This window comes from Cyrtonyx montezumae, unplaced genomic scaffold, assembly GCF_038088225.1.
Source record: "Cyrtonyx montezumae isolate F1298 unplaced genomic scaffold, pur_monq_1.0 scaffold_3, whole genome shotgun sequence".
Lineage (NCBI taxonomy): Eukaryota > Metazoa > Chordata > Aves > Galliformes > Odontophoridae > Cyrtonyx > Cyrtonyx montezumae.
The window spans coordinates 134,732,051-134,756,027 of NW_027072034.1; the positions used below are offsets into that span (position 1 = coordinate 134,732,051).

Here is a 23,977-nt window from a genome sequence, read left to right on the forward strand (position 1 = left end):
ACTATGTACTGTGCTGTTCACCACAGGCACAAATAAGAAGGGAATTACGTGATACATTTTGCTGTTGATATGCTTTTATTTTTCAAGTTATAAGCAGCAGGGCCAGCTGAGCCATTGCAGAAGAACCTCCCAGTATGTGAATGAACTAAACAACAAAATTGCTTTTCAGTGTTAACTGAATAATGCACTTGGGTGTGAACACAAACGGCATGTCCACTGTCATGTATGTTAATATGTGATTTAATACTCTGAAATGTTTTGAGAATTCTATGGTTAAAAATGATCCTAAAGGCAAGCAACAGAGATTGAGCGAAAGCTGTGCTGATTCACAAATCCATGTCCTTTGGTTTTCTCACTCCTCCCCCCCCAAAAAAGAGAGAAGAACAGGCAGAGTTGAACAAGGGCAGCAAGGAGTGGAACAACCATGAAGATAATGTGAGGCAGTGCTACAGGTTTGAATAGATGCTAACAGACACTTTCCAAATGCGCTGAAACAAATCCACATAAGAAAAATCTGCTGAGTGCTGTTAGACTGAAGCACATAGCTAAAACTGCACCCTCAGATTCCTGTAAGGTTCTGCTATCTATGTGATCACTGTTGTTTTGCCCTGTTTTCCCAAGATATTTGCTTCCTGCTGCTGGCAGGCAGAGTACTTGCACTGGATGGATGCTTAATCTAACCCCGTGAAGTCAATGTCACAGCTTTTCACTCCTTTTCCTGTGACTGCATGTGGGAGTGCTGTTGGAGCTTGAGAAGTGCATCCTAGTACTCTCCCTCCCTGTTAGTCCTCATCTGTGCTTCAGAGTTCAGCAGCTTTTCTCCAGTACCTGTGTCCACTCAGCTCCAAACATAGCATTGGAATTAGCTGCTTTTTTTCTGAGATTTCAGTAATGCAATTACATTTATTTGTACTATCTTGATGCTCGTGTTATGTGCTAATGCATTAACTTCTGTGCTAAAGGCTGTGGTCTTTGTTCTGCTCTTTGCATTTATCCTCATGTTCAGTGTTCTCTTGCAGCAGATGAGCACAAAGGTATTTTAATAGATTCTTTGCCTCCTCCTATAAGTGCCTTTGAAATAAATTGCGTAAGCTCTGAGATAAATTGTGTAAGCTTCTTCAGTTTCCACACTGGTCCAGCAGTCAATATTTAAACAATTCTCTTTCAGTATTAGCCACACTCTCTGGGCATCAAAAATTCTTCATCCCGCTGTCACTCACCTCTGCACTGAAAGATTAACAGATCTGTTCTCCAAGTCCAATACTTCAGGTCTAAACAATTGCTTCTCCCTAGTACTCATGCTGAGTAACTACATCAGCTTCTTGTCTGTGTCACATAGAAATTCCTGTCTCTCTAAAACTCAGTTTGATGAGGCAGGAAGGCTTTTGTTTATTTGAACTTCTCGATGTTCAAATAGGCCATTGCAAGAGATTTACACCAGAAATGAGCAGAAAGCAGACTAGGTGCTTAATGGGCAGAGCTGAACTGGCTGGCAGAATATCTGCTTAGTTCTCTTGGCATCATTGAGAGTCAGCGAGTGCAAGGGAAATTAAGTTGCTCTACTTTTCACTGTAAACAAACTTTAATGACGCTTCAGGCTATAAACCAATACTGTAAGAACTCAAAATCCTAGAGTCTTGCAGCTAAAAAGTTCTGCTTAGAAGTGCTGACCCTTTTGTTAGGATTGCTGTATCACTTAGAGTAGCAACTGCTGTTCTTAAAATAGGAAAAAATTGGAACAATTTATCCAATCCCAGAGTAATAAAGAAATGTCTGGGGGAAGGGAATAGGCTGAAATGCAGGTAAAGCTAGCAGAGGAGAAATGTTGGGAGCAGCTGTATTGCTGCAGGTAACACTGTGTGCTGTGCAGTACCATCGCTCCGTGCTGTGCAGGTTTACCAGGGAAACAGAATCTTGTGTATCATGTCCATCAGTCTTCTGCCAACACACTGCCTTGCCAGGGTGTTTTATATTTTCATATGGCATAAGTAGAAGCCTTAACAGTTGTGCCGAGCAGATCTTGTGTTCCACAAAAGCAGCATGGAACTAATGAAGCTGTATTTCCTATAATTTTGTACCCCCTTCCCCTTGTGGGTCTCAGCAGCTCCAGCTTACCTCTGTCCCCATCAGACAGCAGGCAGCACACACTGCAGCTGAAAATTTGTCACTTGGTCAAAAGTAATTTAATTATTCTTTTTATTTGTCTTAAATACAGAGTGCATTTTGGAGCCTTTGTCTCTGCCAGAAAGTCCAGCAAGTCATGATGGTGTTGCTGGTGTAGAAAATTCTCCCTATGTGCCATGCATTTTCTGCGAAGAATGCTACATCTTAGCAGAACAAAGCCAGCTCCTGAAGCATATGATAATTGAACACAAGCTTGTCATTGCAGATGTGAAATTGGTTGCAGATTTTAAAAGGTATGGGATGTATTGTTTAAACTGGATGTGTATGTGATAGTATATAAAGCTTCAGAAAACTAGAGATTGTCTTTCTAAAATATTTGTTTTGTAATCGACTGTTTTGTAGTTACAAGACAGGACAATCTCTCTGATAGAAATTCTTTGTCATATCCTTGAGTCTTAGCTCGTGTTACTAACCAGCAAGCCAGAGAGCTGTTTATTTCATAAAGCACACTCTAGACAGTCAACACTTCCATTTTTTTGGTCTTATTTGTACAGGAAAGGACTATTTCTACCACTATATGATGTCCTAAAGCTGTATTGTACACAGAAACTGCTCAGTACATGAACTTCCTCCCACATTCTGGTGGAAGTTCATTTGCGCTATTTTAGGAATACTGGTATTTCCCCACAGAAATCACATTTAATCCTTAACTGTACTTCCCAGGTCTGTGATCAACATGTAACTGTGACTGCTACAACTGTGCCACTGATCACCTCATCATGATGACATTTGGCTTGCTTTCTTTTAATGTCCTGCAATAGCTGGCACAGTCCCAGCTGGCTTGTGATTTCAGAGACTGGGCACTTCTTCACATTTTGCTTCCACACACAACAATGTATGGTCCTGTCAGTTAGCTAGACAGTGCCTACCAATTTGTAGCTAGCTCTGTTCCAGTGTTTAGATGTTAGGTGGCTGATTTCTTAACTAGAAGGAGCTTTCTGATAGGTCTTCTGTGAGAAGTTACTCAACCAAAGACAGTAATTTGTGTCTAACCTTCAAGATGCAGAAAATTAAATATTAGGATGCAATCTGGAAGATAAAAGCAATATAAATCCTCATTTGGATGTATGAGTTTAACATTGCTTAAATTTGAAGACTGATGCTTGTTTTTGTTTGGTTTTGTGCTGAAAGCAGCAGAACAAGAATTCAGTGTTCTTTGGAGATAATGCTGTTTTCCTCAAATAAATAAAAGGATCAGAAGTGCTCAGTAATGGAATGCCAGTTTAAGTGCGCTTGGGGGATTATTCTGGGTTACTAAAAATGTATTTTAAAACCACCTCTTCAAGAAAATTTCAATTTAGATTCTTTTTTTTTTAACTGTTAATGCAATTGGAAGGTACCCAAATGTTATAGCAAATGGCCCCAGGATGTGAAATCATGGAGTTGTTAGTCTGAAGTGTGCCTTCTTTGCTGCACCAATTATTAACAGATTAGTCTAATTCTGTGAACAAAAAAGGCAAGTATAATCTAAGGTGTTTAACTGAAGCGTGGAAATTAAGGGAAATAAATACAAATACATAACATTATGTACACAGAATTACAGCCAGTCTTAGTTATGCATTTGTTGACAGAGCAACAAGAGCTGAAGGGTCCGGAGAAAAACAATGCTAATGTAAAACTTTTTTGTTCTTAGGCTTGGAAAAATAAAAGTTGGCATAAGGAGAAGGGGTAGAAATGAGGGGAATAAGCTTTCAATGCATACGTGTCTGATATGTAGAGGTCACTGACCACTTTTATTCTCTCTACCTGGAAGTGTGACAAGGCATTGGTTTTATCTGAGAGTCGATTCTTTGAGTTAAGTTGTAGACTTAGGATAGCAAATGCCTTAAGAATAAGCTTCATGGCACTGAAATGATGGTGTGATGAATCTGTCTAAATGGTGTTTGGTTACCTCACTACAGGGGACAGACTAGATGACACTGAAGTCCTTTCATTTGCACATTTATGTCCTAAAAACTCCAGAAGTTTTTATGATCCTTTTCCTAATTTGGTGGCATGTTGGTAGGAAATAGCCAATGAATAGCTTTTACCTGACCGACTCTGACATGGTTAATATCATGCACCAGTCATAACCATAAATGTAAACATGCACTTAAGCATTTTCCAGTTCACTGTTACTATAAAATTCTGAATATTGGCACAAGGGCTGTTTTATTTCTTTCATCATAGTACTGACTATGTAATGAGGTTTTTTTATTACACGGCAGCTTCTATTTCAATGGGAGCCTGATCTGTGCTGGGGTCTGTTAATGGTTCTATAACAAACACTGATAGTGCAGGCATGCTTTTAAACAACTGTTGATGGATTAAACTTTCAAGATGTGTTTAGGGCCTTCCTTATTCTGTCTGCTACCCCACCCCCCACTGCTTGGGGACTTCGTTTTTATGTCTTCCCAGTTGTCTGCCAAGCTACAGCTTTCACTAACTCCACAGGAGACCTGCCAAGACATCACTTTTGACAAGCTGGTGTTTTTACTGAGTTTTAGATACTTGCCTGCATTCTACAGAACACCAGCCTCAATATTTGGGGAATTTGAGAGTACTCTGTGGTATATCTTTTCAGTAAAGATACACCTGAATGGCATATCTGTCTGAAGATATGAATAGGTCACAGTGTTCATGTAAGGCTAAATGTAAGTCTTTCATTTTGACAGGGCTTAAACCCAGGTTTAATGAAGCTAAGTAAATTTAATGAACTGGAAAACCAGATTAAAGGACAAAAATATTGAGAGAGAAGTCAAAGGGGGGGGGGAAGCACAAAAAAAACTCCACCAAGATCTCTTAAGAATTTAGAGGATGGAAGACATTAGAGCAGATCAGCTGTTTATTAAGCATCTTACATTTTTCCTTCTTCACTATTCATCTCCCCCTTATTTGTAAAGATACATCTTATATTGGAAGAAGAGGTTTGCAGAACAGCCTGTCACAGACTTTTGTAGTGTGATAAGAACAAACTCAGAAGCTCCATTAGGTAAGTATACTGCTTATTTACTTTTGGCCAGATCATGACAAAATGACATGCTTTGATGCAGTCCTATGAGAAGTACCATGGAACAAGATCAGAAATCCACTGAAACTATGTTTAACTCTCAGCTGCATATTTAACTGTTCTCTTTTGAAGGTTTGTAACATGCTTCAATACTGTGCTAAGTGAGGTTGGACTCAACTCCAGGCTTTAAGCTCTGCCAGATTGGGGCCAGTTGCACATCAAGGCCTAGAAGCAGTGCTGATCCTCATTATGGCTAGTGGGGCCTTGGTACCACTGCATAAATAATCTCTGTTCTGGAAATGTCGAGAAATATTCGCAGGGAACTGTTTTCCCAAATTCACCCCGCTCACCATTCCCAGCTTTTGCCACTGGCTTCTAGGCACCAGGGCCACAGTCACATTTCCTTTCCCCTGCTCCTGTGCTTACTGCCCCAGAAATGTTAAGAGGAAATCCTTTCACATGGGAGTACAAGGCCTGCAATTTTCTGCACTCTGATACAGGACCAGGGACCGTACTTCACAGCTCTGTCCCAGTTTGACAATCTATGGTAAGGATAGAGGCTGATTGTACAAAAGAAGTTTTTCTCAGAAGTTAGACCAAAACCTACTGAATGTGGGAATAGATTTCCTGTTGTGAACTTCACACCTTCTTTTCCAGCTAAATGTGTTTCTTTAGCATCCCATTTTGTAACAGAAATACATAATTTACCTAAAATCAGATAGGAGAACATTAGGGCTTTTATGCATCTCTTAATACCCTGTGGAGAGCTCATAAGAGAGGAAGAATGCATGCAACCAGTGCCAGAGATGGGTGGAAATAAAGTGTTTTAATTGAAATACATTTTAAGAAAATTGTCCTCGAAAATGTGGAAATCATTTTGAAGACCGTAATTACCTTTATCTTACATATGTCTAATTTTGCTGCTGAAATTTTAACACCTGTCACTTGACTTGAAAATTGCAGATCAAGCACCTGAAGGCCAGGCCTTGCCCCAACTGTAGTCCAGCAGTAGCTCTTCCAGAGAGTAATGGGAATAATTTTGTTAATGTTAATGGTGAGCTCCTTGAAACGTAATAGCTCCAAAATCAGGAGTTTTCTCTTATTTCATATGGGGCTCTGTGTAAAAAGGTGGGGAAGTCTTGAAATCTACCAAGTTTTAAGTGGTGAAAGACTTATTAATGGTTCAGTGGTTCATCTCACTAACCACATAACTGATTATTAACTTTCAAATGCAAAATATTTTTGTAAATGTTTCTGTAATTCTTATCTGCTAAGTAGTTTTAAGGTAATTTATTCAGGTAGATTTGTTGTAATATTAAATTGAATATGGTCATAGTAAAGCATTTAGTGAAAATTAGATACTTAAAGCACATATTTTATAATTTAAATGAGACAAACATCAGTATACATTTTTAAACAATTGTGATGTATACTTGCAGGTGGAATGTGATTTGACAGTAAAAGGTGATGTTGGCAGGGCAGAATATGCCAAATAATAACCACTGCAAATTGATAATTATTTGGAAAATAACTGAAAAATCCCACATGGAAAATAGAGTTAAAAGTAATTTCAATTTTCTTTCATGCTGACTTTATACTGTGACTAATATCAGTGATTAAAATTACTTGATGTCTCTAGAAGAACCAACATAAAAGAGAATAAAGGTGGTAGTGTGAAAAACCAATGCAAGACATTTGTCTTTATACCGTGGTATTAGTGGTGTAAATTAAACTCAGTTTAAGATCAGATACCTATGTAATTGCTGGTACAAGGTTTTGTGAGTAATTGTGTACAAATATTTAAGCATGTTTCATTAAATTATGTATTTAAAATAGCTGGGTTTTATAGATTTAAAAGGTAATTTCACATTTCTAATGAGTCCAAGGTGTAGCTGATTATATACCACAAATGTTCGAAACTGCAGCAACCTCCCATGCCTTACCCACATTTCCTGATCTCTTAACAGAAGAACAGGACAATTATTTTCTTCTGTGTGATGCCTTACCAGAAGACAGATTACTTAGAGAACAGCTTCAGCAAAAGAGACTGGTAAGAAATTACTCTTACTTCATTTTTAAGGTAAACAGTTCCATTGTATAATATATGGAAAAGTAGAGGGTGTTTTAAAGTTAAAGCATTTTTTGCTAAACTGGAAAGTGAACTTTTTTTTTTTCTTAAGTCATTTCCCTAGCTGCTACAGAAGAGCACAGAAACTCCTTGTATATAGATTTTTCTGTGGAATAAATTTACAGGTTGTATGTTAGTGTTCCACAGGAGTGGAAAATACGCCCAGAGCACAAGAAAAGGCTGAGTGTGCTGGATATTTTACTTCTTGAAAAAAACTGCAGTTTACTGACACACTATCTGTTGTGTATTCATTTACATCTGGGGAAGTTAGCAAAATAAAATTCAGTGTATAATATCATGAAACAGGAAGGTGATACTTAAAAAAAATATTAAGCTTGTTTTTGTGCACTTGAACACTTTGACTCAAATTGCTTTAATTCACACTCACGTACTTCCATGCACCAAGATGGATTGGAGGAAGTCTGGCCAGGATCATTTCTGACAGCTATTAAATCCTCTTGAAACCCTCTGGAATTCTTGCCTGGCGATGACAGCCTAGTCCTTTGGACACATCTCTAGTATCTTAGGAGTTGCCAGTTTTGGTTGGGTGGTCCTTTGGTTTAGGCTCTCACTGACTATGGCTTCCATGAGTCTTAATCCAGGTTGCTGATCACTGTTCTTTCTTGTTTTGTCTTCTTGTTTGAGATACACTTCTGTAGTCTGTTTTGTTTTTTTGGCTAGTTTAAAACAAATCTTCTCTGATGCATGGGTGAGCAAAGGAGCTCATGAACAAACTCCAAGTGAAGAAGAAGGTTCACTAAATGTGGAAAAAGGGCCTTTCCACTTGGGAAGAATATAGGAATATTATCGGGGCCTGTGGAGATGCAGTGAGGAAGGCTAAGGCTCGCTTGAAATTTAATCTGGCAAAGAAGGTCAAGGATAACAAGAAAGGCTTCTATAAGTATGTCAGTAGTAATAGGAGGACTAGGGGAAATGTGGATATACTACTGAATGAGATGGGTTTCCTGGTAACATGGAATGCTGAGAAGGTGGAGGTACTGAACGCCTTTTTTGTTACACTCCTTACGTCTAAGAGTGCACCTCAGAAATCCCAGATGCTGGAGGTAGGTGAGAGAGTTTGGGGGATGGAAGACTTCTCTTTGATCAAGCAGGATACAGTCAGAGACCATGTAGCCACAATCAATGCACACAAATCCATGGATCATGATGGGATGCGCCCACATGTGTTGAGGGAGCTAGGTGATGATAGAGCTACTTTCTATCATCTTTGAAGGGTCCTGGAAAACAGAAGAGGTCCATGAACACTGGGAGACAGACAACATCACACCAGTCTTCAGAAAGGGCAAGAAGAAACTCCCAGACAACTACAGGCCAGTCAGCTTCACCTCTGTCCTTGGAAAGCTAATGAAACAACTCTGGATGCAATTGGAGGAGAAGGTTATCAAGAGTACTCAGCATGGATTCAGCAAGGGAAGATTGTCCTTGACCAGCCTTGTAGCCTTCTATGATGTCGTGACCAGCTGGGTAGATGCTGAGTGAGCAGTGGATGTTGTGTACCTTGACTTCAGCAAGGTGTTTGATGCTGCCTCCCCCAGCATCCTTGTAATGAAGCTTAGAAAGTGTGGGATAGACAAGTGGACAGTGAGGTGGATTGAGAACTGGATGACTGGCAGAGTTCAAGATTTATGATCAGTGGCACAGAATCAAGTTGTCAGCCTGAGTTCCCCAGGGGTCAGCACTAGGCACAGTCTTCTTCAGCATCTTTATCAGTGACCTGGATGAAGCGATAGAGTGCACCTTCAGCACATTTGCTGATGAAAGAAAGCTGGGAAAAATGACAACACCAGAAGGCTGTGCTGCCATTCAACAAGACCTGGATGAACTGGATTGTTGGGTTGAGAGGAACCTGATGAGGTTTAACAAGAGCAGATGTGGAGTTCTGCTCCTGGGGAGAAATAACCACATGTATCAGTACACATTAGGGATGACCTGCTGGAGAGAAGCTCTACAAAGATGGACCTGGGTCTTAGGTTGGATGTGTGCCCTTTTGGCCAAGGAGGCCAGTGGTATCCTGGGGTACTCTAAAAAAATGTGTGGCCAGCAGGTTGAGGGAGGTGATCCTCCTCCTCTCTTCTGCACTAGTGAGGCCACATCTGGAATACTGTGACCATTTCTGTGCTCCCAAGTTCAAAAAAGACAGAGACCTTTTGGAGAGAGTGCAGAAGAGGGTGGCAAAGGACCTGGAGCATCTCCCATACATCAGACTTTTCAGTCTGGAGAAGGAAAGGCTGAGAGGGCATCTCATAACTGTTCTTAGATATCTAAAGTGCGTGAGTCAAGCCAATGGGGTGCCCTTCTTTCAGTGACAGGCAAGAATAAAACAAGCAGCAACAGGCACAAAGTGGGACACAGGAAGTTCTGTAGTAACACAAGTAAGAACTTCTTTACTCTCAGAGTGACAGAGCATTGGAACAGTTAGCCCAGGGAGACTGTGTAATCTCCTTATCTGGAGATATTCAAGACCCACCTGGATGCCTACCTGCATGACTGGCTTTAGGAACTCTGCTTTCACAGTGTGTTGGACTTGATGATCTCTTGAGGTCCCTTCCAACCCCTACAATTCTGTGATCCTGTGATGTTTCCTCAAATTCAAAAGAGTGCAAGGCTTTAGCCTGAAGTGACCACTACTTTTGTTTACCACATAAGTTATAAAAGAAAGTTATTCATTCTTACTGTGGTGTGAAATAGCCTCTGCTATAAATGCTGCTTTAAATAATCAGAATTGTACCTTGAGTTTTTACAGAAGGTTTTTGTGAAATCAAGCTGCTGCTATAGTTGCAGCTAAAGGATTCACAGGTTTAGTTAAAGCATTATAGTCTGTTTAGTTTTTTATTTCCTTTTGCAGCAGTCTGAGTGTCGACTTGCAAGTTAAATACTTATTTTGCTTTGCAAAGCCTTTTACCTTTAGACAAGTCTAGCAATGAAGAGTGAGCTGGCAAGTGGGCTCATGTGAGTTGCACAGAATAAAGACCAGAATCAAAAAGCTGATTGTGATTTTTCTGCAGTCTTTGAACCCTAACTGCTGTCTCCAAGAGCAAGCTCAAACAAGGACAAATGCTATCTTTAAAATGTGCTAGCTAAAGCACCAGTATAGGAATATTTCAGGCTGTATTGCAGCAGGGGAGCTAGCCAAGGTGGATGTCATGCCGAGACATTATGGTGACTGTGATATATTGAGAGAAACCAAGGAATGAGTCTGATCTAGGTTAGAGTGCAGCTTGCTACAATAGCTGACATGGCTATGTAATAAAATACAAATACAGTCTTTTGCAAAAGGATGGTTTTGACAGAATTACTGGTTGTGAAGATCGGTAGTGGAAACAGGCAAGGCAGTCTCGGAGTCAAAGCTCAAGATGGTAGGAAAGGCAGTTTTGTTCTAATTTCCTGGACTTATATAAGATTTTTCTTTAAAAAAGTAAAAACCCCAAAGCAGTTTTATTGGAAATTTGCACTTCCTACCACAATGCCAACCTTGTGTTGCTGTCATGTTTACATCCATTCTCCAGTCACATCACATGGCTGGTAGCTCTAGGTGAAGAGGCAGTTCCACCCTGAATAACAGTCTTCACAAGAACTGGAGGAGGGAGAAAATGTTGTTTAAAATACAGAGCTGTATCAATTTCCTAGGATGAGTTGCTTCTGTTGTCTCCAATTTTTCACAAGCTTAAATTTCAAGAAGCTGAAGGTATGCACTGAAAGAGATTGAGTTGCTAGTTTGATACAGCCTGTTGCACCACCTGAGAGGGGTTACAGATGTAATGATGATGTTAACGTGTCAGTACCTACGTGGCTGAAATTCTGTAGGTCCTTCTTTCCTTGATTGAAGTTCTATATTTAATGACTGGCACCTTCCCCATCCTCCATGGGCTTTTGGAGAACTAGCAGTCAGAAATTGTTTAATTCCATAATGACTGTTGAGTTAACTCCATAAGATTTGAATATATATAACTTCAAGCATTAAGCCCCATTTTTTTAGTTTTGTTTCTCTGCTTCTGTTTTAAATGCATTTTGTTGATAGTATTGACATAATTAACCTTTCACGTGAGGACTGGTCTGTGCTTGGTCTCTCACTACCTTAAGGAATAAAGTAGTTTGCTATTTTTCTTTGCTGTTTACTTCTAATGGATGAAGGGAGTGATATCTTCTGCTATTGCATTTTACTGTGTTAGCCTGTCTTCATCTTCTTTTGTTTCTCTTAGTTCAAATAAACTTCATCTCCAGCTTCAGCTTGGTAGTTGTTCAGCCTATGTAGTAGTTCAGCCTATGGTATACATCTACTGCAGTTCACCCTTCTTTTTCCTTTTCATCATCTTTGCACAGTTATTTAGTTTTTATCATATCATAAACATCTTACTTTCTTTTTAAATTGAGTCAGCTTCTTGAGCAAGCTGTAAGTATGTCATAGATTCATAGGTACATTAGGTTGGAAAGGACCTACAAGATCATCTAGTCCAATCATCCTCCTATCACCATCCCTACCCACTAAACTACTAAATCAAATCCCTTAGCACCTCATCTAAACGCTTCTTGAACAGTGCTAGGGACGGTGCCTCAACCACCTCCCTAGGCAGGCCATTCCAGTGCCTGACCACTCTTTCAGAGAAAAAATGTGTCCTCAAATCTAATCTAAATCTTCCCCGGCGCAACTTGTGGCCATTCCCTCTCGTCCTGTCATTATTTATCAGGGAGAAGAGGCCCACCCCCTCCTCACCACAACCCCTTTCAGGAAGTAATAGAGTGCAATAAGGTCTCCTCTGAGCCTCCTCTTCTCCAGACTAAACAATCCCAGCTCCCTCAGCCTCTCCTCATAAGACTTGTGCTCCAGATCTCTCACCAGTTTTGTTGCCCTTCTCTGATGTCTTCCACATCAGTGTCACAGTACCCTTCAAAATGACCTGAGTCAAATGTCCCATCAGTGATTACAGCCTCTTGAAGTGCAGGTTCTAGTTTCTATCAGTTCAGCATCTAACTCAACTCAAGAGGAGAAAAGAGAAAGTATCTGAGAACAAGTGGAGCAGACAGCTAAGGAAGCAGCTCCTTACTAGTATTCCAATTAGTCTTTGCCACTGGTTATTTAGAACCTGAGCTCTGTAGTCAAGACTGGAATCCAGGATGTAAGCAATGAAGAAGACATTTTGCCTATTTCTGAGAGGAAACTTGCCATATAAAGCAAGTCAGGAGAATGTGTCTCATAGATTTCACAACAAATTTGTAACATGCATACTACAGTCCTGAGATTTGCCAGTAGTTATTGCCAGTTAAGTTATAGTTCAGTCTTTGTACTATTTTTTTTTTTTTAATTTTCCTATGATCTGACATTACCCAACTTGTTTTCCTTACATTCTTTCCTCCCCACTACCACCATTTTTTTTTTCCAACTTCCTTTTCTTTTAGTAGATCATAGCTCTTATTCCTCTCTGGGTTTTTGTTGCTTTTGTATCCTTTCAAACCTAGTCTAAAAATCTCCCCTCTTAGCTGGCAAGCTGGTGTCCTAAGATGCTCCTTTCCTTTTTTGTCAAAGGGTCTGTGTTTCCCTAGCCATATGGTGATATTCTTAAAAGCTCCCTATTTTGTCACAGCTATTCCTCTCCAGAACATGCTGCTTTACATACATACATGTTGCCATCATACAGCCCTGCCTTGAACTCAGCCAAAAAGATTGGGGAAGATGCTGCTCATTTCCTTTCCCACTTGGTTCTCATGCACAGAGTTTTGTGGTAACATTCTGATCTGAGTATTTAGTAAAATCATAAATGCCAACTTGAGTGCTCAGCCTGTACCAGATAAACTAGAAAGAACACTCTGAATTTCTTCACCAGAGGGACAGCCTCTCTTAGATGATGGTAGATCATTGCTCCATTGTTTTATCTCTTTCCCAGAAACAAGTTTCCGTGAACTCATTCTTTATTACTTAATCTTTGATATGCAGTTCTGTCTGTCCAGCCAGCAGAGCTCTGTTTATGAAGCTCCAGAATTATGTATGAATTTTCAAATTCACTGCATTATAAGGAAAAGTGTGCAAAGTAGTCAGCAAACACACTTATGTTGGTGTGACAGCTGGTTTCAAAGGTGTTGAATGTCCTCCTGGAATGGAGGTCCTATTTTGATGAATAAGTTGTATTTCCTTGTACCTGAAGCTGTTTCCTGAAGCACTTATCCAGCAGGCATCTCTGATAATATTAAAGAGGAGGCAGCCTTCATGATATAGTGTTGAAAAGGATTCAGTAATAATTGCAGATTTTTTTTTCTGTACTGGAGGCAAGAGAGTAATATTTGAAGTGGGAGAATCGAACTCAGAGATCAGTAAGGAGAGTAGATAAATATAGAAGTTAGGATGTTGATAGACAGCTATTACTGTGTGGCTTTATGCAAGTATGAAGTTCCTGACACCATAGTTCTTTATATATTTTTTTTTACTTAGCAGCCACAAGCACAATCTGAAACTCATCAGCCAATCTTTGAGGAAACTGTGGGCACAAAAACAAATTCAATTCTCTTACTCTAAAAATAGTTTACCCTGAAGGTATATATAATTGTCGAACTTGGCAAGTGTTTAGAGTCTCAGGTCTCACCAGTCCCAGTGAGTGCTGTGCTGTTGGTTTTATGGATTTTTTTATTTTTGTTTTTCCATTGGCAGTAAAATATATAAGCAGCTTCTTGTGATCTGCCAGCATGATTCTTTTATTTTGTTGCATTAGATTTTTTTTAAACCAGAATCTGTTTCATTTGGTTCCTCTGCCTACAGCACTAGCTAATTTCTGTGAGCACTCAGCAGGAGAGTGTAACTCTTACTTAAATTGGAAGAAACTAGAACTAAAGACTCACACTGTGTATTTGGGAGATCACCTAGGAGGGCTTGATAAAATTTATATTCTTATTGTCTCTATCTGTTGGTATTCAGATCCAAATTCACACCCAATTGCTGCCTCTTGCAGTATCCTGTTTCCCAGGCAGACAGTCTGATTTCAGTAGTATTAATGAGCCAGTTATCCTAACAGCAGAGAGCTTAGCTTGTAATTTTGCACTCTTTGGAGCAGGGAGTGTGGCAGCATGCTCAGTGCAGCAGGACTCTGCTGATTCAGATGTTTGAGTGCTTCACACTCCAACCATTGGGACGTTTCCTCTTCAAAGAAACAGACAAACTGCCTCTCCAGGGGATATACAGTTTATAAAAAACTTTAATTGGAATTTCTGTAAAATGTTAATTTGTGTAATGTACTATTTTTCTTATCTCTTACCTAGAGAGTTTAACAGCAGAGGACAGAACTGGCAAAACAGATGCCAACAGGAATCCTGAAACTCCAGAATGCTCTTTCTCTAGTTCAACACAGTACTGAAATACTTGTGTAAGGTTGTATATGCTTCAGTCTTTGGACTAGAGACTTTAGACTGTCTTGTCAGGTTCAGGGCAGTAATTTTTTTTTGTCCTGAACATCATAAAAATGAAGATAAACTGCTGCTAGCTCCATTTTACAGGCTGAACTGCAGAATCCACTTCACAAATGGTTCCTGGACTGAGGAACGATAAATTCTCATCTTCTTGCAGCCACAGTTCACTGCATGATCTTGTCCCAAACTGCGCAGTGTAATCTACCTCTGGATTACAGCTAGAGAAGTACTCAATTTCTGCCTTAATTTCTTACCTCTCAGAAATGCTATATTCATAAAATATGTAGAACTTTAGAGAAAGAAGTGATATTTTTTGTCAGACGAGTTGATGAACTTGGAAGAAGCAGGCAGACCACCAGTTCTTTCCTAAGGTTGCACACAAGTGGCAAAACTTATGCAAAGTGCTCATTGTGAATGGTTGATCTATGTAATGGGCTAGAGCTATGCATTTAAAAGATAGGTAAATTTTTGTTACTGAAGGATTGGATATAAAAAATTTGCTTCCAATGGTCTGGTTCAGTCATACCTTGTGAAGGTACATCTTAAATGTGTTTTGAGTTACGTACCAGAAACAAAATAGTTGTTTAGGGAAAAGTGCTTACTAACTTAACTATGCATATTTCATCGCTGATTGTCAGTGTGAATTCTTGCTGATGCACAGTGCTTAAGCACTTCTTGGAAAAAAAATCTGGTAATTTCATCCAAAATATTGCTTCCAGCGTGAAGAACAGGCACATTTTTCAGGATCATTTTAAATTTCCACCTCCCAGGAGCAAGACTGAACTCCTCATAACCTCAGACTGAGCATCGTGAAGGTGTGTGGCATTTTTGTAGGCTCCAGGTTACAAATTTTCATGCAAATGATCAGATATATTTTGTATTAACAGCTTAGAGTGGTGATATATTTAAAGATAGTTGTCCTAGTATAAACACTTGATATCCTTACCATCCTTTTTTGCTTGTTTTATTAGTTAGAAAACAGCACAGGTATGAAGTTATAATTCATCTGGATTGATTCTTTGTGGGAGATCAGTCACATACTGAAAATTGTGTAACCGAGAGCTGTAGAAGAATTTGTGTCCACAGAGAAAAAAGGGAATTGGATTAATGGCTGTTTCACAAGTAGTTTGACGGTCTTCAGTGAAGTAATGCATTTTTTTTAGTGTATCACACAGTATGAGGGGAAGATTGAAAAATGAATAGCTGACAGAACTGCTGAGAAAAGATAAAAAGAGATGGGCATCAGGAATTATTCATCAAACAGTATCAATATTGTACACTAATTGCCTGAAATCAGACTCTGGCATTTGAGTCACTTACTGTTCTCGTGTTTTGGAGTATCTTCTCTGCCTGTACTCAGCTCTTATTCATTGTGGGAAAATAAAATTAAAATATGTTCATTTAGTAATTTGTTTGCATTTTCCTTGAGTAACTTTGTCTTCTCATTCCCTGACATTTTGATATGGCATAGTGTCCTAAAAGCTTCTGGAAAATCCTCATGGCTGAAATGTTTTTGGTTTTGTTTTTTTCTTAATATGATGAAGAATTAATGCTAACAGTTCTAACAATTTGGAAACTGGTGTAGGTAATAACGTAAATTGTTCATTTCTTGCCTCACAATTGGAGTTTAATTTGGCTTAAATTTTGAAGCAGAACATCTTTGCCTAGAAAGACCATAAAATTTCGTGCAAAACTGTAATTATTATATCCCATTGAAGTACCAGCAATGGAGTTTAAAGCTGTTTGGGAGCATCATTAGCAAGAGTCTTGTGCTTGATTTGAGCCACTGCTTTTAATTCCTCACCTCTGCAAGTGCCAGAATTGGTTTCTGTCTTAGAAAGTACCCGCTAGCGATGAATGATATGAACAGAGGAAAAAAGGAGTATCTACACTGGAAAATACTTCTTCGATCCTACCAAGAAAATATTGTAAAGCAGTGCTGCTGTGTTAGACAGGGCCTCTTAGCTGCCAGGCATGCTTGTGTAGGGGGAAACCAGAAGGGTGAAGAGCAGAGTAAGAGGAGCAGCATCTGTCTGAAGGGTGCAGTGCTCTTCTCATTCCCCCTCAGGCATAGCTGTGAATCGCAGCTCCCCAGGGCTCTGGTAAGCAGTTTGTAGGAAGTGGTAATGTACAGTTGTGCAGGCAAGCATCAGGTGTTGTAGAACACTTCTTTTCTTACAGCAGAGTGCAATTAGTAAGCTATAATAAGATGTCATTAGTGTAACGGGTGAGTGAGGTGCTGTCTTAACATTCAATTTGCATGTAGTATCTTTGGATTTCCTTATAGACTGTTTCTGGTATGTTTTGCAAGTTTTATAAACTAAATGCCAGTTCCTTCAAATTTGAGTTAGACATGATGCTAAGAGGAGAGAAGTGACAGGCCAGAGTATCAGCAAAAGCTCCAGTCCTCACTGACATGCTATGGGATGCTTACTGCCCATGAGGAGCACAGGTATTCCTATTTCATTGCATCTCTGCTGAAAGACTCTCACAAGACATGTTATGCTCCACTTACCTTTTCCAGCAGTTGGTTTTTTTTTTTTTTTTTAATAATTTTTTATTTATTTGTTGACATTTTTCATAACACTGCAGGATATCTGAGGATATGGTCTGGAATTTGAGTAGGTAGCACTGAACATGACTCCAACAAAGGCAGCTTGTTTTTGTGCAAAATGAACAAAAAAGCCCCAGAATTTGCATCTGGAGGGTTGACAGAATCTTAGCTGATGTGTAGTAGCTAAAACACTTGAATATTTTGATTGAATAAAGGCTGTAAAATGGTTTAAGATGTGGTGCACTCTTCCCTCACATTTTTTATATTCTCAAGGACCAACAAAACTCAGGTGTGTTAAGATATTTTGCTCTTTAGCTTTAATCCCAGTATCCGTTGCTCAGTGCAGCCTTCTGCTCTTGCAAAAAGAAAAATAAGAAAACAAAACAAAACAAAAAACCATGATCGCGTTTTGGACAACACTTGGCTAAACATGAGCCAGCAATGTGCCCAGGTGGCTTGTATCAGAAGTAGTGTTACTAGCCAGAGCACAGAAGTGACCACTCCTCTGTACTCAGCCCTGGTGAGGCAGCATCTCAAGTACTATGTTCAGTTTTGGGCCCCTCACTATAAAAAAGGCATTGAGCATGTCCAGAGAAGGACAACGAATCTGTGAGGGGGCACAAGTCTTGGGAGGAGTGACTAAGGGAACTGTGATTGTTTAATCTGAAGAAGAAGGCTCAAGAGAGACCTTACCACTTTCTGCAGCTGCCTGAAGGGAGGTTATGGTGAGGTGGGGGTTGTCTCTTCTCCCTCATAACTAGTGATAGGACTAGAACGAACTTTGCACCAGGGCAGATTCAGGTTGAATGTTAGGAAAAAATTATTCTCCTCTCAAGAGTGGTCAGGTGCTCAAATGGACTGCCCAGGAATGTGATTGAGTCACTGTCCATGAAGGTGTTGAGAAACATTGGGATGTTGTATGAGGAATATGGTTTAGTGGGGAAATATTGGTGTTACGTGTTATTGGTGTTACGTTTTCTAACCTTGGTGATTCTATGATTCTATAATTTATTTGCCCATCATCAGCCTCCTGACATCTCTCAGTGGTGTGGTAGGCTGACTTGCACAGCCAGGCATCTTTCAGCACCTCCTGTATTGCAGCACATACTTGGGCCTTCACTGCCGATGGTTCCAGCTTTCCTCTTTTTCTCTTTTTTTTTTTCTCTACTTGCTATGGAGTTTACCCCCTGGACGTAGCTGAATGTGAATTTACACACAGACTGTAGACCAGTTCAGGTTTTAATCCACACAAAATAGTACTAAAGAGGTAGGTCAGAAACACAAAGCCTTCACTATTGCAGGCTTTAAGTAGATAAAGAAATTGAGAAAATCTTCTAAAAAATTCAGTCAGGATCCCAAACATACCACAGAAAATAAACATGTTGCCAGTTACGAGTTCTTAAAACACAAGCACAAGATAGTCTACTGTTAGGCTGAAGAAGTGCAAAGTTTTAATCCAAACACTGACTCCCTCATGTCCCAAAGGATCACCAGATGAGGCCAGATGAGGTCTTTCCATCCGAAGTGTATGGTAATTCCTCAGTAAAAACATGTCACTTGCTGTATGATTTTGTTGTTGATAGGAAAATTGTGGTCACATGTTGTGAAGTGTCTAACCAATTGCTTTAAGTTAAACAAGGCTAGCAGTAAAGGTGATTCATCAGCTTCTCCTTTCCTGTGAGTTCATTGCATGCCTCAGCTTCTTGCAGAAACCACCATCTTTTGTCATCCTTTTTTGTCATGAAGAGGTCCTTTGGACCATCTGTGATCAGATCTGTAGGAGCAACGTTACCATTCCGCCAGGGTTAACGTGGTTATCCATGAACTTGCTCACTGATAGCAGGGATAAATCTGAACCTAAGTAGGGACAATGAAGTGTTGTTATATAAATAATCATTAGCTGCATAAAATATTTACGTGGGTTGTGTTTCCTTCCATGGAACTTGCATAACACTAGGAGATTTTTAGTGGAAATTCACTGGAACACAGATTGTGTTCGAAAGAACTACTGTTTATTTTGTGAGAAAATTCCCCCTCCTCCAATACTAACTTCAGGTTTGTGTCAGCAAATTTTAATTTTGTATGGTCATTGGTACCAGTAAGGATAAAGAGGTATTATTCGTTATGTGATAGAATAATTGTTATTTTTTGTCTGAATAATTTTATCTGTTTCTTTTCATAGAGAGAAATTCTAGAACAGCAACAACAAGAGAGATATGACACAAGTTTTCATAGCATGTGTATGTTCTGTGATCAAGAATTCACAGGAAATAGGTTTGTTTATTGTTTGCTTTTGATTTATTTTTTCACATCTGGTCAGCTTCTTTGTGTATAATTAGTGCCTAATGGTAAGAGTCAGAGGCTAGAATTCTTTTGGGGTTATACTTCAGTTATTTCTTTCAACTGCTATTTTAAGTGGTCTCTTCCCACTTCTCAGTCCTTTTATATTCCAGTACAGCTTTGTGAAATCATGTGCTAAGCTGGAGTTGAGAACGAAATCATTCTAAAGAAAGATTTTCAGCAATTGTTTTGGTGTCCAGGAGAGCTGTTTAAGCCAATATGGATGATAAAAAAATACACTTGTCTAATAATTCACACTGGTTGGTGAGGTTTAAAGCTAGAATGAAAAAGAATTAAATTGGAGTGAGAATGTTTTGCAGCACTGGTCAAGTACAAGTGACGCTGCATCACTTTTTCATACAGTGTAAAACAGTTTAAGCTGGAGAGACTAAGTATTGTCCCTGAATGTATGACTGCATAAGTAGCTGTGGTTGTCTGAAAAGATAGAAGGACCTGTGCTCATGTCCTTGTAGGTCTTCCCAATTTGGAGTGAATGTCCTATTCTCTTTACTGACAGATTTAGTGAACTTTAGATCATTCAGCACCCAAGAAGATTGCTTTCTGCTTACTCTTGGGTCTGACAGACAGAATATGTGGTTTGAAAATTGTAGTTGGACTGTGATGACAGGAAGGTTCAGCAATGTCTGTGCTTGGATTTTTCTCAAGATCCTAAAAGCAGAAGCTGATGATTAGAGAAATGTCAGACAACAAAATAATTAATCAGTACACTTCTATGAGAAAACTATCTTACATTAATATCCATTGTGTTGATTCATGAACTCTTGAGTGCTCTTTGTTGCTAGTGCTGCATGAAGCAATATTACTATAGAAGAATATCACCCAAGAAACTCTTTTGTTAACCAGCATAGAGAAGACGAATACGTGGCTTTTTAGAATGTCTCTTAAGACCATTGTTTGAAACATGTGACTTGGTTATTCAAATTAATAAATGAGATTTGCTAAGTGAGGGTCAAAGTAAAACTATGTTGTAATTTTCATTAAAAGAACTATATGGTATATGTGCAGATTGAGCAGTTGAAAGGTCCTTGAACATATAGTAGATCTGAAATGGAATACTTCCTATTTATTGTTTTTTTCTAGTTATGGCAGCAACAGTATTATTGTTTATTTAATGTTGACTTTGCATTTTTAGAGCAGTTGGCATATTTTGAGTCACTAAGTGCATAATTCTCATATATATTCAAAAATGTATAATGTTCTTTTTGAATGTCTTTTGTAGATCTGTCCTTCTCAATCATATGGCAAGAGAGCATGCTTTTAACATTGGGCTGCCAGATAACATTGTGAATTGCTATGAGTTCTTGGCTGTATTACAAGAGAAGCTTGACAAGTAGGTTGGTTTTTTGTTGTTATTGTATTTAAATGGACTTGAGTGATGTTTCATTTAACCTTGGAATTAAGTTGGGTTTAAATTAATTCAGCATTTGTGCTTAGTCAAGAAGAAACTAAGAGAGGATGTAACTTTTGCGTAGTTATCTTAGAACACTTTGATTTATCAAAAGCTAATTCATAATACTTGATAGTACATGTTTGCCATACTACAAAGTAACTATAGTTTCCTTGGACGTCAATAATTGCATACACTTCTTTCTCTTAACTGCTGGAGTCAGTGGTCTTTATCACTGTAACCATCTTTCCGTTAGACATCCATTTAGTCACTTAATACGGAGTTCTTAAGCCAATTATCTCTTCTATGTATTTATAAATATATATGTAGAAATAATACATGAGATAATAGAATCATAGGGGTTGGAAGGGACCTCAAGAGATCATCGAGTCCAACCCCCCTGCCAAAGCAGGTTCCCTAAACCAGGTGAGATGTTTGGCCTCTCCCTTCTCTACTGCTTTCAGAGTATATCCCAGAGCAGAAGGGGAAGGTCAATCTGAGATGGCTGAAAAAAAAGAGAACAACTTCTTTGGGAGAAGAACTATGATAGCAAAGACCAAGAAACAGTTAGCTTTGATTTTTTTTCCATAGTGTGTATTTGCCCTTTATGAATGTAATAAATGGGACAACATGAAGTATGCCACCAATATAAATAGGGCTCTAGCAAAACATGTACTTCCTTAAGAGTGAAACTGCTGCTTTAAGAAGCTTACTATCTTTTAATGCAATCTTTAACTAAAGATTCTAGGAGAAATTTGCATAAATCTTAAACTTTGCATTTAACATTAACAAAACATGAATTTGTAAAAACTGTAATATGGAAGTTAGATCTTTCCGATAAATGTAGGATCTTTGGCATGTACATCTGCAAAAAAAAAAAAAGAAAAAGAGATTCAAAGGGCAGAAATGGCAGTGGTGATCTCTAATTTACAGGCTTTGGACTGTCAAAGAACATGCAGTCATGACAAAGGTAAAATTCTTCCAGAATTATTATATATATTTTAAGAATACCTTTTATGTTATGGTTAGTGTTGCCTAATACACTGAATTACCTTGCTCACCGATGAATTGTAGCCTTACTATGTATCAGGAGGAGTTCAGGGCATCATTTGGATGGAGGTTTTTGAAAGTCATTTAAGTCTGTAGTTAATATGCACACTGAAGTTAATTCCAAAGCGATGAAGAACCACTCCTCTCCTACTGCTAAGAATTGACTTAAAAGTTGTGCTAGTAGAATAGTAGCTGAAAATACTTTTGAGAACAGAAAAGTTTCATTTTAGACAACCATGTCTGTGTTGTATATACTGGGAAAAAGTATTACATACTTTTCCTGGGAATGTCTTAAACAAGTAGATTGTACTCTTCATTGTAGCAGGTAGAGGAAAGCTGATACTAAACACTTTCTGCCATCAGTCCTACAATCCATCAACAAGGCAGTAGTCAGCTATTTAGACTGCAAGTACAATTAGAACTCAAAATTTCTTGAATAGACTACAACGATTCTTGAAGGCCTTCTATTACTGCTTCATTTATAAGATAAAACAATTGGCTCAAACTTAGTCAAACTTAGAATCCTACCACGTTGCTTTCAGTCTCTCAATGTAATTCATTATTTCTCCATTAAGAATTTCAGTGATTGAACTATTCTCGGGCTGTACCCAGTTTGTTCGTGGTCGTGGCCATGAGCACTCACCTGGTGTTCTGTTATTAATGAGCTGTCCAGTTTAGGGAACAGTCACATTGAGGCCTACTTTGGTTCATAATGCTGAGACAGACTGATGTCAAGAGCAGTAGTTCAGTGTATCTGTCACAACTAGCTAGAGGCTCAAGATCTACAACCATTAAACAAGGACATTCCTGTAACCTCAGTGCTCTGCTGTTTCTCTGCTGGAAAAAAAAAATGGCTCTTGTCCATTTTAGGGATAGATGTCCATTTAGGCTAAAGGGCAAATTACTCTCCTCATAGTCCATTGTCAGAGTTGAGAGACTATTTAATATTGCCTAGGCTTAACTTCAGGTACCTCTCTATAGTGGAAAGAACAATTCTTTTATAGTACTCTGTTTGTATTAGAGAATTTAGGACAGTGGATATACTTATCTTGTGTTTGCTCTGGGGCACATACCATAGTAAAATTCCCATTTGTTAATGATTATTTTCAGCTTCTTGAGTAGTATGTAACTATTTGTGTTTATAATATAAACATGAATATATAAATACAAATACAAATACATATATATATGATGTGAATAGTTTTAATAAATTGGATTTGTCAGGTTTACAAACCCACTGATCACCTTGGCAAACTTTTATTGAGCCACACTCTTGGGTTAGAAGTATAAAGCTCTGTTTAGCTAGTTCAAATTGCTTTTAAAGATATGTAACACACTCTGGGTTTTTTGGTTTTTTTTTTCTTTATAATTTTCAATGAAACAATTACTCATGGGTTGTATTCTAATGTAAATGGATGCCAAGCTGACAGTTCATTTTTTAACCATTCAGTAGCCCTCCCATGTCCCAGTGGGGTTATTTTGGTAAGGCAGCCTTTTCTCTCATTTTGCTTGTGAATCAAACAGTAAACTGTTTTTTACTATCTCTACTTTTCTGTAGTTTATGTTAGGTGCTGTGTTACCTGCATGTTCAGTGACTTCTGTGATCTAAGATGAGGTTTTTTTTGCAAATAAATTAATTTTCCTTTTCATTTGGCTTGCTCTCAGAGTTAGTCTTACTGTATACATCTCCACCTTATTTAAGAATATTAGCTTGTACTATTTGTGTTTTAAAGTGTTAACCTGTTTACCTTTTCATTTTAGTTTGCAGTGTTTGTACTGTGAAAAAGTCTTCAGAGACAAAAACACACTTAAAGATCACATGAGAAAGAAGCAACATCGCAGAATTAATGCCAAAAACAAAGAATATGACAGATTTTACATCATTAATTACTTGGTAAGAGGTTCCATAAATCA

At 38.6% G+C, this 23,977-nt stretch overlaps 2 protein-coding genes across 2 annotated transcripts in view; one reads left to right on the top strand and one right to left on the bottom strand.

Annotated features, from left to right (window-relative positions):
* SMIM30 (small integral membrane protein 30) overlaps positions 1–23,977 on the bottom strand; it is a 373,817-nt gene that overhangs the window by 39,860 nt on the left and 309,980 nt on the right. The window lies entirely within an intron of this gene.
* The window catches only part of ZNF277 (zinc finger protein 277), a 39,270-nt gene that overhangs the window by 4,411 nt on the left and 10,882 nt on the right, over positions 1–23,977 (top strand). The window contains exons 2-7 of the mRNA XM_065740904.1: positions 2,216–2,417; positions 5,067–5,155; positions 7,141–7,223; positions 19,448–19,539; positions 20,846–20,956; positions 23,825–23,957. Coding sequence (XP_065596976.1) covers positions 2,216–2,417; positions 5,067–5,155; positions 7,141–7,223; positions 19,448–19,539; positions 20,846–20,956; positions 23,825–23,957 — 710 coding nt within the window. The remainder of the gene's footprint in view (positions 1–2,215; positions 2,418–5,066; positions 5,156–7,140; positions 7,224–19,447; positions 19,540–20,845; positions 20,957–23,824; positions 23,958–23,977) is intronic.